The sequence below is a fragment of the Larus michahellis genome, chromosome 2 (genome assembly GCF_964199755.1).
Source record: "Larus michahellis chromosome 2, bLarMic1.1, whole genome shotgun sequence".
Lineage (NCBI taxonomy): Eukaryota > Metazoa > Chordata > Aves > Charadriiformes > Laridae > Larus > Larus michahellis.
Window position 1 is genome coordinate 104,970,330 of NC_133897.1, and position 14,963 is coordinate 104,985,292.

Here is a 14,963-nt window from a genome sequence, read left to right on the forward strand (position 1 = left end):
TAACAGCTGACTGTATATGCAGTTTACTATCTGCATGGCTGCAAGCTTGCCTATACGTTTCTCTTGAGTACCAAAGTAAAACGTTTTAAAATCATGAGTTATTTTTTCTTCAGTAGCAATATAAATATTTAAAACTCAGCGTTTCACAGGTTATGTTTTCTTCAGTCTTTTCTAGCTAGGGAATGAAATGCTTTGACTTCTGGTAGTTTAAGTGCTGAAGCTGTTGACTTATCTCTGGGCCCGCTCTAACACCAGGTAGCGCGTTGGCAGATTTGTTTCAGAAATAGATAAATACTCGTGCTTTAAATGGTTAAGTATATGAATTGGTTAAAGACTTGAGGATGGCGGCTCCTGAGCTCTCTCTAGCTCACTTACCTTTGCTCTGTAAGGAGAAATATTTGTGCACTATCTTCTGATCTCTTGGTTCACTAAGTCAACAATGGAAGACGTCAATAAATAGAAAATGAAATATGAGGAGGAAAAGTGGAAACTTACAAGGATTCTTTCATGGTTCCTAAGATCTCTCTTATTTAGATGTCTTCTCTGTCCCTCCATTTTACGTCCTCTACTCAGATTAAAACAAACTCAAAAAAAAAATGATCTGTGTTTTCTGAGAGTATTTTCCCATCAATATTTTGCAAAACCACATATATATAGTAAAGATACCCAAAAGCTCTGTGTTAATGATTCTGTATTCATTAAGAATGTAATGTGTGCGTAATTAGGAAGTTTGAAGAATTTTTCTAGTTGATAACTATAAAAGAAGACCTAATCTGAAGAAATGTTTGTTTTACAGAATGCTGAAACCAAGGTGGAGGAAGCAACTAAGGAGAGTCCAAAAGCAGCCAGACTAACACAGCAGTCTTCAGAGGATAATGAAGTATTTGGTGAGTTACTCAGACAACAGAAAAACGTTTTTTGATCTGTTAGTTCAGAAAAGATAATTCCCACAAAGTCCTTGTGATCTGCTTAATGTTGGTGTAGCATTTGAGTGTGGACCGTACAGTTCCACAAAGACCTGGAAAGGTGGAGGAAAGGACCAAGAAGAAAACAAAGAAGGATCAAAGGTCTAAAATACATCATCTGTGAAGACAGATTTGCAGTTGGTTACCACTGACAAGAAAGACTGAATCCAAATCTTCAACAAAATTAAAGGTGTATGCAGTAAGAGGGAACACAAACTTTTCTCTGTCCATGATGAACAGGACAAGCAGTGGATTCTTTAAATTTGCAGAAACAAAGATTTGATTAAATGTTGGGAAGGGGAATCCTAAAATGAATACTAAAACATCAGGATGCATCATCTGGGAAGTGTGGAGATTTATCCTTTAAAACAGGTTAGACAAGTAACTGTCTAAACTGATGTAATGTAGTTCGTGTTGTGGCAGAAGGATAGACTAGATGACCTCTGAGGATACTTGGAGGCCTAGATTTCAGATGAGCTCCTCGTGATTGTTTTCTGTGAACGCCTCTTCCACCCCGACTCCCCATTCCCCCTTTAGGTTTTGCTGGCAGTTTTATTATTTGATCTGAAAGCAGTATTTGGCCTTTTCTTCTGTATTAACATTTGGAAAAGAGCCAGGGAAACCTTATTGTTCCAACTTCATGTTGATTTTTTGCTAGTAGAACTCCAATAAAAAAGCAGTAGTCTAGCATTAATGCAGGAGAGGTGAGGGCAAGGCTGAAAGTTTAGCAGTTGGTGTAGTGTTTAGCTCCATTCTGTTCTGGAGTGGAAACTCAAGATCTGCAGAAGTCATGTGGATTTTATTAAGGCTGACTAGCTTGAAGACTTTCGGATGAGTCAAATATTTTTGAATACAGTAAGGAATTTTTTTCTTTCAAGGTACAGGAGGAATAGAGCATGAATAATTAAATCTTTCTTATGATGTATGGAAACAATGCTTGTGACAATTTTGACTTGTTTTTGTTTAAAATCGGTCTTCCTTAATGAGATAATGTAGTGTGATTGGCACATGAGCCTGAATTCCTGGTATGAATGTTTCAAACACTGATCATATAATGCCAGTGTCTGAAGAATCCACAAGTGGACTTAAGGACTAGCTTTCAACTTTATTAATTCAGTGGTGAGGCTATTACCTCATTTCCTCTACGTCTGCTCCACCAGTTATTTGCAGTAGATCCAGTGCTACTGGTTATAGAGCCCCGCGGCACTGTGTAACGTGCATCTCAACCTGTGTCCTTTCTCAATTCGGATTTCTGGTTTTCTTTCTGTGAGAAGGATGGAGACAGCAGAGCAGAGAGACATCTGTCTGCCTCTTTCTACCAGCAGAATCTCAGGCTTTTAAACCTTCTGTCTATTCTGATCGCTAGCCCCATGTACCAGTGAACTAAACCAGTAATTAGTCAAGCCTGAGTTCCATATGAGGACTGTGAACTTAAAAATGGGAATTAAAAGCCATGAAGTTCAGTGTTGGTAGGCTTAAACTCACCACCCAGTGATTCAGACCCCCACTACAGATTCTGTTACTAATTTAAGAAGGTCGACATGCAGTGCACTACATGTTCTTTAAAGCTAATGATTTACTAACAAATTGCTAAATATTTCCATGTTCCAAATCTGTGAACTGAACTGCTTATCTAAGATAACCAATGATCAACCTTTGATAACTTGGCACCACAAGAAGGAAAATTTCTTTCCAACTCGAAAACCAGTCAGACTATACCGTCTTGTATCAACCCTTTTACCACTTTCCAAATGAAAGTCTGGTTTGTTTGTCGCTTTTAAGATTAGATCAAAATGGGGGGGGGGGGGGAAGAGGAAATATGGTGCAAATGGAGTCTGTAATCTTCTTTTTCACCCTGGTCAAGTGAGGAGATGAAAGATGAAAGTGGTCTCGAGGTGCAAACGAAACCACTTTGGTGTGAGACTCCCTGAGAGTCAGGGAGAAAATTTTGGCAGATACAAGTTTTATGTCTCTGAGAATGACACTGTTGTATATACCTGCCTTTCCCTGCACTTCTGGGCAATTTCTTAAGATGTTGAAATCCATCTCGTAGGGGATAAACGATAACCTTGAAACAGTTTCCCCTAGGTGAGTTATTTGTTGTCCTGTGACTTAAATGATGAGATTACAGACCCTGCTCAGTTTTTCTCCCACTGGCTTGATCTATTTCAAGCTGTCCTTCATTTCTTTGTTCTCTCTTTCTCCCCAGTGATGTTAATTATAACAAGCACCAAGTATGCATCAGGAGTTGGTTAATTTATAGCTTGGGCTTTTACTAGAGTTTCTCTTCTGAAGAATTTTAAATAGCCTTGGGAATCTTTTGAGTGGGCGCAGCCTTCCTTTTTCATGTAGATTGCTGTCTTCTGTGCCTTATCTCTGTGCTTTTCACAAAGATTTCTGTCCCCAACTTTCTCAGGACAATGACACCCCCTACAGAAAGGTCAGCGCAGGCGGCAGAGAAGTCGGTTCCTGCCTGAGGAAGCCCCTGAGCTCCCTTCAGAAAAGGGGGCGGCAGCCCTTGGGTGTGCAGCGGCCGCTCGGAGGAGTCGGGTCCCCCTGAAAGCACTGGTTGTCCCTCTCCGCTGAGCCACCCGGTGGCAGCAACTCCCAGTCCCTGGCAGCCACCAGAGTGCCCAGACTGCCAGGTCCAAGGCTCTTTAGCAAAGGAGTCGGAACGCTCTTGCTTTCCTCCTGTCTCCCCCCTCCCCTCTCCGAGGTTAGTGTTGTCTTGGGCCAGGTGACAACATGGTTTATCAGGAGCAGGGAACCTTCTGTGCTGTGGGCAGCACGGAATAGGTGCAATTACTAGAGACTGTTATACAGAAGATGTCAGAGGTAGACGTGCAATTTGAATACAGCAGTTTCTTTTTGGAAATGCTGTCAGAGTAAGCGTGGTTTCTGCAGTCCCTATCAGCGGGGTACAGTTTTGGAGGCAAGCACAGTACTATTGAATGAAAATGTTGTGGCGATAAAGACCCAAGTGTGGATATATCTCGTTCAAGTCTGCTAGACACTTTGTAAATAGGAGTAAAGGTTGATCCACTGCTGTGGAGGACCACTTGTGAGTGAACATGAATTTCTTAGTTTTCTTCTTCCTTTTCATATGAGTTGAAATTGGGAATTACCATTCTGGAGGGTTTGGGGTTTTTTTTTTTTGCATTTCTCTTTAATATTTATTTTTATACTGGGGTATAGCTGAAATGTCAGTATCAACAATGGAGCCGCATTGTACTAGCTGCTTTACTAAACAAACAAGTTAGGTATGTCCTGTTTTGAGAGCTAATTCTCAAAGGTGATGAACTTTTTATAGAAGAGGGTAGAGTGGAGAAATGGAGCAGAAGGGCAAGGATATGGGAGAGAAAAGAAATCTAGTCTGTACATGGTATTTGCAACTATGAAATTCTGAATTAACAAGAGTTAGTTTTGTTTGTCCTTTGAAAGGATTTTCTTGTGACACCCAACAGGGTTCTGTTGTCTGATGTAGACTGAATATGCATCTGTGATGTGGAACTAGAATGTCTTGCTTGCTACAAACTTCTGTTGAACTTGCACGTAGTCAACATGGTCTCTGTTGCAACCAGTATGTAGTCAAAAAAGGATCGTGAGTGACATCTCAGTCCAAGCGAGAGAAGAAAATTGCCAAGTAGAGTGCTGTGTGTTTAAAGAAATGAATTAGGAGATGAGTGCTGACCTTACTTCCAGCGATACTTTTCGGGAGTTTATTAGATCCATTGCTACTCTGCAACTGGGAGGCTAAAGCAGAGGGACAAAGTGCCTGTCATTCTGACTGGGAAGATTGGACCTTCGTTTGGTGCAATCCCTGACTGCAATAACTTGGAGAAGGACAAATGCAGATTTTTTCATTGATAATTTTTTTTTCCATAGGACTGAACTAGCATAAAATTACAAGTAAGGAAAAATTCTCCATGGGGAAACTGTGATATGACAGCATATTCCTCTTTCTGACAGCAATGAAAAGTTAAAGTGTACTAACTTTTCAAGTCATGATCTTCTCAAACAGGAAAGTTTCATTTCTATCTAGTAGATCAGTGCTAAAATTTTATCTGTGGAAGCGGTCGTGGTTCTTCATGGCTTAGTGCTTTCTAGTGATCCCTGCTGTGTGGCTGGAGTTGTACTGTGGGGTGTTGGGGTTTTTTGTTGTTGTTGGGGTTTGGTGAGGACGTTTTGTGTGTTTTGTTTATATAAAAAAGGCAAGTATGGGAAAGTGACACTGAATGCAGCACCATCCGTCATTCCGCTGTTTCTAATTGCAGTGCTGGGTACATCCTGAGGTATCTTTTGTATGCAGAGCTCAGGGATATAGCTAGAAACCATACATTCAGCACAATGCCACGGTGACCCTGACTGACCCTGAGTCATTGCTCATGCTGATGCCTGCTTCTGTGTCCTACGCAGAATGTCCTGTGGATATTTGTATAACTCTATGCAGGTTCAAGAACTTCTGTCTCCACGAGATTTCCATCCATAATGATTTGACAGATGTAGTCACACCCACTGTTGGCCTCCCTTAACATGGTAGGACAAAGGTGCCACAGTTGCTGCAGTCCCACTGTGTGCACACTTAGGAATTTTTCTGATGCTGAGTATTGGATACTAGTTTTGGTTTGGGTTTTGTTTGTGGGTTTGTGGTTTTTTTTGCAGTTGGGGATTTAATGATGGTATATAAAGCCCATTCTCCCAAAATAATAGGCAGTGTCGATCTCTTACAAATTAACAAGTGGTTGTACAGAATACACTTACAAGGTGGGAATATATGTGATTGTGTGTTGTATCTCTATGGATTTCACTCTCTTATTGTATCCATTTTTGCTTTTTGATCCTTTTTTATAAAAAGAAGGGGCAGAATGCAAAAGGAGGAGCTGGAAGGTATTTGGCAGCTCTTGGCTGCACAATGCCTTTATCAGGAGGTGGTGCGGTCATGTCAGGAGCTTCCTAAAAGCTGAGGGTTATTGTAGTTCAGTGACCTTCTTACTGGGAAGCTTCTCTCTTTGTAAACACGATCAATTGTGGGACACAAGCTATGACTTTAATGCAAAATAATGGCAAGCTTACATGAAAAAATCAATCTGGTGAGACAGCAAATTGTCCTAAAATAGATGTTATTACCACGGTGCAGTTATTCCCTCTTCCCTCAGAGGTAAATGGGGGAATTTAGTTTCCTGTAGTTTTTCATTGTAAGTTAAGTAATGATTCTGTTGTTCCAACTCTTCACATAATTCCACTTTCCTTCACCATCTCTTTCCTTTTCCCAGTTTCTTGCAAGACTTGGCCTGTCTCCTTCCATCCAGAGGCCACTGGTTTATCCAAATTACAACGGCAAGGCTGGATTAACTTTCTGAGATGGAAAGAATAGATTTACATTTTAATAAAAAAATGCTTGGCATCTTTCATGCAGTTGTTGGGTCTCAGAGGTACCGCTCACAGCTTTCCCTTTGTGGTGTGGGGTGTTGTGTTTTTTTTCAGGGGAAGGGCTGAAACTGTTCTTGCAAGATCTTATGTATCATAGTTTGCAAAAAGCATTTTATGTGTAGTTTACATATGGACAAGAGAAGCCAAAGACTAGAGAACTGCTGTGGTGGAAAGAGACCCACAGGATTTCAGAGGCAGCAGTTGGCCAATGGGTGGAATTTTGTCTTATTTTAGGGTTTTAAGCTGTTTCTAAAGTATAGATAGTTGCATTTTTTATGTTAATTCTGTGGTTGGCTCATTTTTATGGATTTTCTTTTTTTAACAATAGCATTCAAACATACTTTTTCTGCCAGCCATCTGATGCTTTAAACAGTAACAGTAGCTCTCGGACATCAAACTAGTTAATATGCCATTATAATTAATGTACTGCTCTGGAGTAGCATCTAAACCTTTAGGATTACTTTTAGCATGGCACTGATGTTTGCCACAAAATGAGCGCACAAGCACTTAAGGGCATTTTAAGAAGTCTGATCTGGTATGACTTTTCTTTTTTTCTCGTCTGTACGTCATGCAAGCTACATGCGTGACAGGTTTGAGGTTTTCTTCTTTCATCGGGACTGGAGTTGTAGCTAGATTCGTTAGCATAGACATGGACCTGAGCCAGCGATGCCTGATATATTTTTAGCAGTGCAGGGCTGGTGGGCTGTGCTCGCTTTAATTAATCAGTACAATAACAGTATAATAAATGACTTATTCATTACTTTAATGCTTGCTATACAGTGTACAGGATCTGCTGATTTTTTCACCCTTGTTTATTCAGTGAGTCTGTGTGCCGGATGGGGGGAAGCACAATAGGCGTTTACCCTCCTATTGTTATCCAGAGGACACGTTGTAGCTGATTGTAAAAGTGAGGATGGCTAAGGGTGGTCTAATGTCACATGTTGCTGGGTGGTGATACGAGGCCTCTGGCTAATTAGCTAGCCATGAAAACAAGTTACTTCTTTCCCAGTGTATTTTGTCGGCTTTGTCCTGTTAGCAGGCTACAGCCCAAGGGAATATTCTGTTTGCACAGAAGAAACAGAGTCCTTAGTGTTCTCCATCACTGATCCTTATGTACCATCCAGTTTGGTTAAGGCAGGATTTTATCTGTAAATGAATTAAAAGTGCTTCTGAAAGATCTTTATTTTGGGGAAAGTAGCTGGGATGTTGCTGTTGTCCCATTTCCGGTTTTGTTGAGGCTGAATAAACGCTCAGTTCTGGTTTGAGTGAAACAAGAAGCAGAGTAGTCCTCCGTGGGCCAACCGCTCTTCTGTTGTGTTAGCTGAAACAGATGTTGTCATTAAAGTTTAATTACTGTGTGACTCACTTCTTAATGCAATGGCTAGAAGAGAACCAGAATGAGTTTTTGTACAATCTATTAGGAGAATACAGATATACCAGCTGAGATTGATAATCCTCTTTGTGTCTTAGAAAAATAAAATATGAAAGCCACCTACTTTGGCTTCCAGCCTAGTAAGAATTATGGAATTTCATTGGATAATTCATGGATCAAATCCATAATACCTGATTTGAGCCAGAATAATGTCCTATTGCAAGAATGGTATAAAAACAATGGATTCTCCTCAGGTTTTCAGTGGTCGGTTGTCCTAGTTAAAAAGAGGCTTTTCGGTGATGGCCTAGCCCTCATAATTACCACTGATTGTGAGGCTCTATTAGGCTGCCCATAGCACACATCATGAGACGGAAATCCTAGCCCAGATTTTTTCTTATCTGAATGCAGTAGATAGAAACCAAGGGAAAAAGGGAATACAGAGGTAAAAGTCTTGCCCTCATAAACCCGGTAGGTCAGTATTAAGTTGGTGCATCCCATCCCGTGTGCTGTCCATCAGGTGAAATTTCAGTTCCTCATCAGGATCAGGTGTCCCTAAGAAATTCCATCTTGGATTTCTCAGTGGTACTTCCCTCTCACCCCCCTATTTAAGCCTTGTTCATTGGCAATCTTGTAGTTGGCTCTATTGACTGGCAAAACTTATAAAGATGGTGAGTTGAACTTAAAAATCCATCAAGCTGTCCTTCCAGCATTAAAGGGGTGGGCTGGAGTATGAAGAGAGCTGTGAAATTTCTTATGTTCAAGTTGTTGACCAAAGAGTGTGGAAGCGTGGCGAGAGAGGTGTTGTAGGTGCATCAGTGTCAGGAGGATGGGGCCAGTCTTTTCTTCAGTGGTGGCCAGTGACAGGACAAGAGGCAACAGGCACAAACTTGAGCATCGGAAGTTCCATCTCAACATGAGGAGGAACTTCTTTACTTTGAGGCTGACAGAGCACTGGAACAGGTTGCCCAAAGAGGTGGTGGAGTCTCCGTCTCTGGAGATATTCAAAACCCACCTGGATAGGTTTCTGTCCAGCCTGCTCTAGGTGACCCTGCTGTGGCAGGGGTGTTAGACTAGATGATCTCCAGAGGTCCCTTCCAACCCCTACCGTTCTGTGATTCTGTGGTCATCTTGTCCAACAGCATCTCCTCTGCCGAAATATCAGACTTGGTATGTGATGAGTGTAGTTCTGGAAGGGAGACACAAGCAGCAGTAAGGCCACCGTGAAAGGAATGACAGCATATTGTAAACACCCCATGCAAGCTGCTTTGGTGGTGACCTTGACAAAATATTTTTATTTCTATGCTGAGTTAATCTAAATCGTGCTGCAGCCTAACGTATGACATTTGCAACTGTGTCTGCAAGACTGAAAATGAATCTGACGGTGGTGGAGAGTGACAGCAAGAAGGAACGCGGAGCTTTTGAATGAGTGAACGAAAATTTGCAGGACTTGGCATCGGTCGGCTTGCCCTTAGTGCTCCCATCTCTGTACCCCGGAGCTGTGAAATTCCAGGGCTCCAGTACCATGTCAGGCAGCACATCCAACCCGTACTTGAAGCTATGGCTTTCCAGTAAGCATTTGTTCAGGAAGGCTGACTGTGGTTTGGCTTAACTCCTTCAAATACGTAGCTTGGCAGCACTTATGCAATAGTTCAGTTTTGTGGGCGTGACTTTGTCCCTTTAAGTGCTGACAAGGAGGCACAGAGCAGGAATTCACATCTGAGGTATCTATTTCTGACGAGGAAAATAGAAGTGAAAAGGATTAGTATTTACTGGTGTGCACGCACTGGTACTTGTACAGAAACATCCTGGTGGCGACGAGACTGCAGTCGCTCACAAGCCTTGCGAGGAGCAAGGAACAGCCATGATAATGCTGTTCTTTATTTTCAGTTCTGTTCAGAGCAGGCTCCCTCTCTAGAGCCTTCCCTATGCTTCCCTTCTCTGTTGCCAATGAAAAGCTTGGCTTTCTGCAGGCTTTTTAACATTCCCACTTAATTAGAAGGAACCGTTTTTCTACTTGATACAAAGTATCTCCATCAAAACAGGAACTTTAGATTAGTCTGAGTCATTTTTAATAGCTGTCATCCATTGTGAATTTTATTTTTTTTTTCCCTTTTGAGCCTTCTTGCTGTAGCATCTTAAAATTTCTGCCATGTGTGATGTTAACCGTGGAAAACCAACAATGTCCCTGGTAGTGCTGACAAGGAGGATTTCAGCAGAAATCAGTATTTTAAAGACTAAACTCAGTTTAAACAACCACGTGTATGGATGCTGTTGCAAAAATGACTCTAAATCTCTTTATCTCAAGTGACTTCAATAGAAACTGGCTACAGATAAAAGACATTCACAAGAGTTCTTATTTCTGTTCTGGAAGATCTGTAATAGGATTTTCTTTTTAACCTTTGCTTGTGGAAAAGTGATTGACCATGCTCTTGAAACAAAAGCGATAGGTTTTGAGCACCTAACTAAGCCACCACAAAACGTCACCATAAATAGACTTGGTTTCACTGAACTCGTTGGAGACAGAACAAAAATATTGATGCTTCTAAAATAAACACTGAACATTTGACACACTATTCCTTCCTTGAAATAAGCGGACTTCCCTGAATGTTTATCAGGACGTGGTGACTCCATTTGCCTTGATTTATCTACGCAGGAGCCCCTGCTTTTTTAGCACTACTACAGGAGCTTTACTGATTTCAAGAGAGCCTGAGCTCCTACCAAGGATGATGTTGATTTCAGGTCCGTCATACGTGAAGTCCTCGGCTTGGCTATGAGGAAGCCGTCTTTCACATCAGGCATCCTGCACGCCGCTGAGGCAGCTTCAGGCAGAAAGGCATTTCCATTTTCTTGTCTGCAGATATCTTGCAACCCGGAGTCAAATGACGAGAAGTAGAGAATTTTAGCCTTGGACTTGTTGAGGGGCTAAGTTTTAAATGAAGTTCTGACATTTATTTTTACGAGTGAACCAAATTGTTTGCAAAGCCGTTTCGGGTGAGATTAGTTACAGACATGATATGTTTTTGCCTCCTTCTGCTTCACTTATTCCTCAGGTCTAAAATGTTCTGGTATTTCATTTTTGTAAGGTAAGGGTATGGCATGAGCAGGACTTTGCCACATTAGTAGCGTTATTCTATTAACTATTACTTTCTTTTGGGCTGTCCTTTGTTTTGTGTGTCATATTCAGTCTCATATATAAACTGGCCATCCTTCAAATGACCACCAGACCCTCTTGTTTGGTCTCCAGGTTTTATTGCTATGGTATTGCATTCCTTCTGCATTTGTCAACGCAGGAAGTCTATTACAAAATAGGATGAAATGGAAAACTTAAGATGTGTGGATACCAATTATACGGCAAGCCTGATTTCAGTCTACTTAGCATTGGATATAAATTCTGAAAGCTCACTTATTTCAGTTTATTTGCCAAAATTTCTTGAAATAATTTTACTCCTCTGTTTCAATATATATAATTCCAATATGAAGATCTAAAAGCAAATCTGTTTCAAGATCCATGCTGAAGTAAAACTCTCAACCAAAAACTATCACGACCCCTGAAAAAATGAAAGCTCCTTCTTCTTTTTTCACCAAATTACCCCACCCTTGCTGTGAGCGATCAGTGGCTGCCCAGCATCATCGTGAACTTCACAGCCTACAGGGGAACAATGATAAATGAAAATAAACAGAGGCACTTCCCTAGATTTCAGCAGAATTAGGAATATGCTTTAACACTTTGAACTACTGTCCAGATTTTGACAGATATTTTGGTGGATCTGGGCTTAAAGTGAGAATCAGAAGATTGGACAAAATAACTGTTTTCCCCTTTTTCCTCTGTTGACAAATCCCCCTGGGCTCCAGCAGACAGGTGTTACCTCTGTTTCTGTATGCCAGCAGCAATAGATCTAGCTTCTATTTCAAAATCAGTGCTCACCTGATTGTAGTAACTTGTATTTAGTAGCCTATTTTCATTGGATTGGAGACATCAGTAGGATTGAACCTAATTAACAGGATTTTCTGAAAGTGAGAACCCGAGAGGTGAGACTTTTAAATGCATACACACTTGGGATTTTTCTTGTTCATTTTTAACTGCTCTAATTATTTTCATGGTGCACGTGATTTTTTTCTCTATTACCATACTCCAAATCCAGACTAATTTCTAGCATTATTTCAGTTGTTATTCATACCGCAGAAGCACCTCGTTGAGGAGTAGGACCTCGCTAAGCCTATTGATCTGTAAATGTAATGGGAATACCATAAGAAGGTTGCCCTGTGCCCGTTACAGCTGATTCCTGTTTCTCAGAGTAAGTACTTTGTCTGCCAGGCAAACTACTTTTGCATCCAAGGTGTTTGTTGTTCTCCAACTGTAGTGCAAGAATCAAGTTGCTCTGGTTTTTGCAGAACTGCAGTTTCAGGATAAAGCCTATTCTAGTTTGGAAAACTCAGTAGCAGAATCACAACAGCACAATCATTCTATTCTGATGTGTGCTCCATTAGCACCCTCTCTACATGCTATTTCTGCTCTGGTCAGAGTTAAGCTACAGTGTTATACCCGTTGTACCAATATAGTTCTGTTGGTGACTTCTCCCTGAAGGCAAACATTTAAGATATTTCTCTCTCCAGCCCTTCTCACCAACAATCTTTTTATATTGACTTGTAATTTTTCTTTCAATTCTAAATAATTGTAAGGGGTGACAAATGTCTTTACAGTTTCCGAGTTAACATTTTTCCCAACCACTTTTTTTTGTTTAACATAGGTGCTGATTACAAATGTCTCCTACAGTGAAAATATGAAGCCTTTTCTAATGTATTTTCTTAGTTCCCTTGTAAAGGGACCCTTTTTAGCACTACCTAAAGTTAAGATACCTATTACAAGATTTCTGAGTCTGAATGTTCTTGTGAGTTATTTTCAAGATTTCAATAAGAAAATAAGAAAAAGAAAGCATGCAGAGCTGCCCCCTCAAGAAAACTGAAGTGAACGTCTTGAAATCAGCATGTTGCTCAAAATCTCACACTGCTTTGGCTAGTCATCGTGACTCCCAACCTCCTTATAATAAATCACTACTGATAAATATCTGACTTTTCTAGTCGGCTCCCTGTGTTTTTCAGAGTATCCTAATTGCGTTCTTTACCAGGAATGAAGTATGGGAAAAAGCTGAATGTAAGCTAGTTGGACATAGGGAGCTATTTAAAATTAGAGCATTTTCTCCACCATCTGTATTAGTCTGCTTATGTTGACATAGTTGTGATGCAGCACTGCAACATAAAGACTTATATTTTAAGGGCCAGATTCATAATTCAAATATTCTGATTTAAATAAAAATACAATCCCTTTAATTTAACATATTTCTTTTCATCAGGGAAGTACAGAAATATTCGATCCTTATGATGGTTTTATTTAGGTGTTTTATTTGCTTTTTTAATTAGAGAATAAAAAGGAGTTTGATTTAGAGGTTCTCAGTCGGAATGTTGTAATGGTGTGAATTTTTTTTGACCTATAGTGTTAAAAACCACAAAAAAACTGTGCGAAATAATAACATTTTTATCTGAGTGAAATATCCTAACATTTCTTGGTTGTAGAACTTACAACGAGGTCACATCTTTCTGAAAATTGCAGTTTATTTGCATCAAGTGTAGGTTTTCAGAATCCCTCAGACCTCCTTAAAATGTTGTGGTTACAACGGTGCGTTTATTTTAAGGATATTATTTATACACAAAAATAAGAAATCATGGTAGTGAGCCGTGTTTTCCACAGAGGAGGGCAAAAAAAAGTACAACTGAGATTAGGGGGAGGAATTTGATAAGGCATATTTATGTCCTTTCGTACGCTGTTGATGCGTCCATTTAATTCCTAGCGGTGTCTGGGCTGGTTTGTGTGTTAACTCAGGAACAGTAATGTGCACACAGTGGAGACACACAGGCAATTTCCTTCGCTCTCTCAAGCGTAAGTTGGAAAGTGCATCAGTCTTCTGCAGATTTTAGCACGTAGTACTGATTTCGAGTTCTTGCCTGTATGCTACTTGTGCTGAAGTGGCATGAATCAGAGGTGGTTTGTTGCTTGGTTGTTTTTTTTTTTCTAATTAATGTATGTATGGGTAAGACGCTGGGCATTTCGTTTTTGAGATTACTGGTAAACAACTTACTGTTTTCAAGAAAACAATTCAAGAATCATTAAATGCATCACAAGATTATTTTAGTGACTTGAATGGAATATTGTAAGACCAATTTTAAGAGGTCAGAAGTAAAAACTCATACGTATGCTTAGGAGATAGTAGGAGAGGATGGAATGCAGTAACTGTGTTCTTGGCTAATTGCATTATCTTTGTGTGCAGCGTTTTAGTCTGGTGCGTGGGGCTTGAGTTTAGGGGTTTTCCTTGTGTTTTGGAATGGTTTGGGTTTTTTTTTTTCTTGTGTATTAGTATCTGCTTGTACCAAGAGCTCTGTGGATGAAATACGCTTCCAGGTTTCTGCCTGTGGCTTTGGGGAGAGATAGATAGATAGATTTGGGATTAGAAACACATCTGTATGTATTTTGTCATTCTTAAAACTGCTTCACCATTCAACACGCAAGCTCTCAAGCCTGAAATCTGTTAAGTAAAGGTTTGCTTGTACGCTTATACCTTCTAAATGAGGCCGGTGGTCAGCAAATTCAACTGCTGTCTGAAAACGCAGAAGAGGAATTCCAGGTCTGTGAAAATCCTTTGCTTAAAATGTCCTGCCAGCAGTTCTACCTCAGCCTTTATATGTGATAGGCGGCATATCTCAGATGATCTCAACTCTCAGGGGAACATAAGAATAGAGGCATTCTCTGCGTTCATGAGTGGTTAGAATAACACTGTGCTTAGTGATCAAATGAACAATCCCTTTGAGCTTTCGAGATAGTACCCCCTCTCACAGGGCATCGGAAAGCATTTCTTTAACAATTATGCAACAACAAAGCACAATAGGATCGCTGGTTGCCATGATTTCTTTCGGGGGAGAAAAGTCAGAGTTTGTATGTTACCTAGTTGTTACCATCTCAAATTAAACCACTTCAGCAGTCAAGGAGTGGAACTTAGTCTGTTGCCAAATCCCTGATATTAGTGGAATAGGCTGCTGCATAAGTGTTTGAGATTTTTTTTTTTTGCCTATTAACCCATACATTTTTGCAAAGATGTCACCTGCTTTGTGCTTGGTTTTTTTCCAGTCCCTTTTCTGGCCTACCT

At 40.4% G+C, this 14,963-nt stretch overlaps 1 protein-coding gene across 2 annotated transcripts in view; it reads left to right on the forward strand.

Moving 5' to 3' along the window:
- The window catches only part of MBP (myelin basic protein), a 120,300-nt gene that overhangs the window by 59,991 nt on the left and 45,346 nt on the right, over window positions 1-14,963 (forward strand). For both annotated transcript variants that reach the window (XM_074576513.1, XM_074576514.1), the window contains exon 3: window positions 797-887. In XM_074576513.1, the coding sequence (XP_074432614.1) occupies window positions 797-887 (91 nt within the window). The remainder of the gene's footprint in view (window positions 1-796; window positions 888-14,963) is intronic.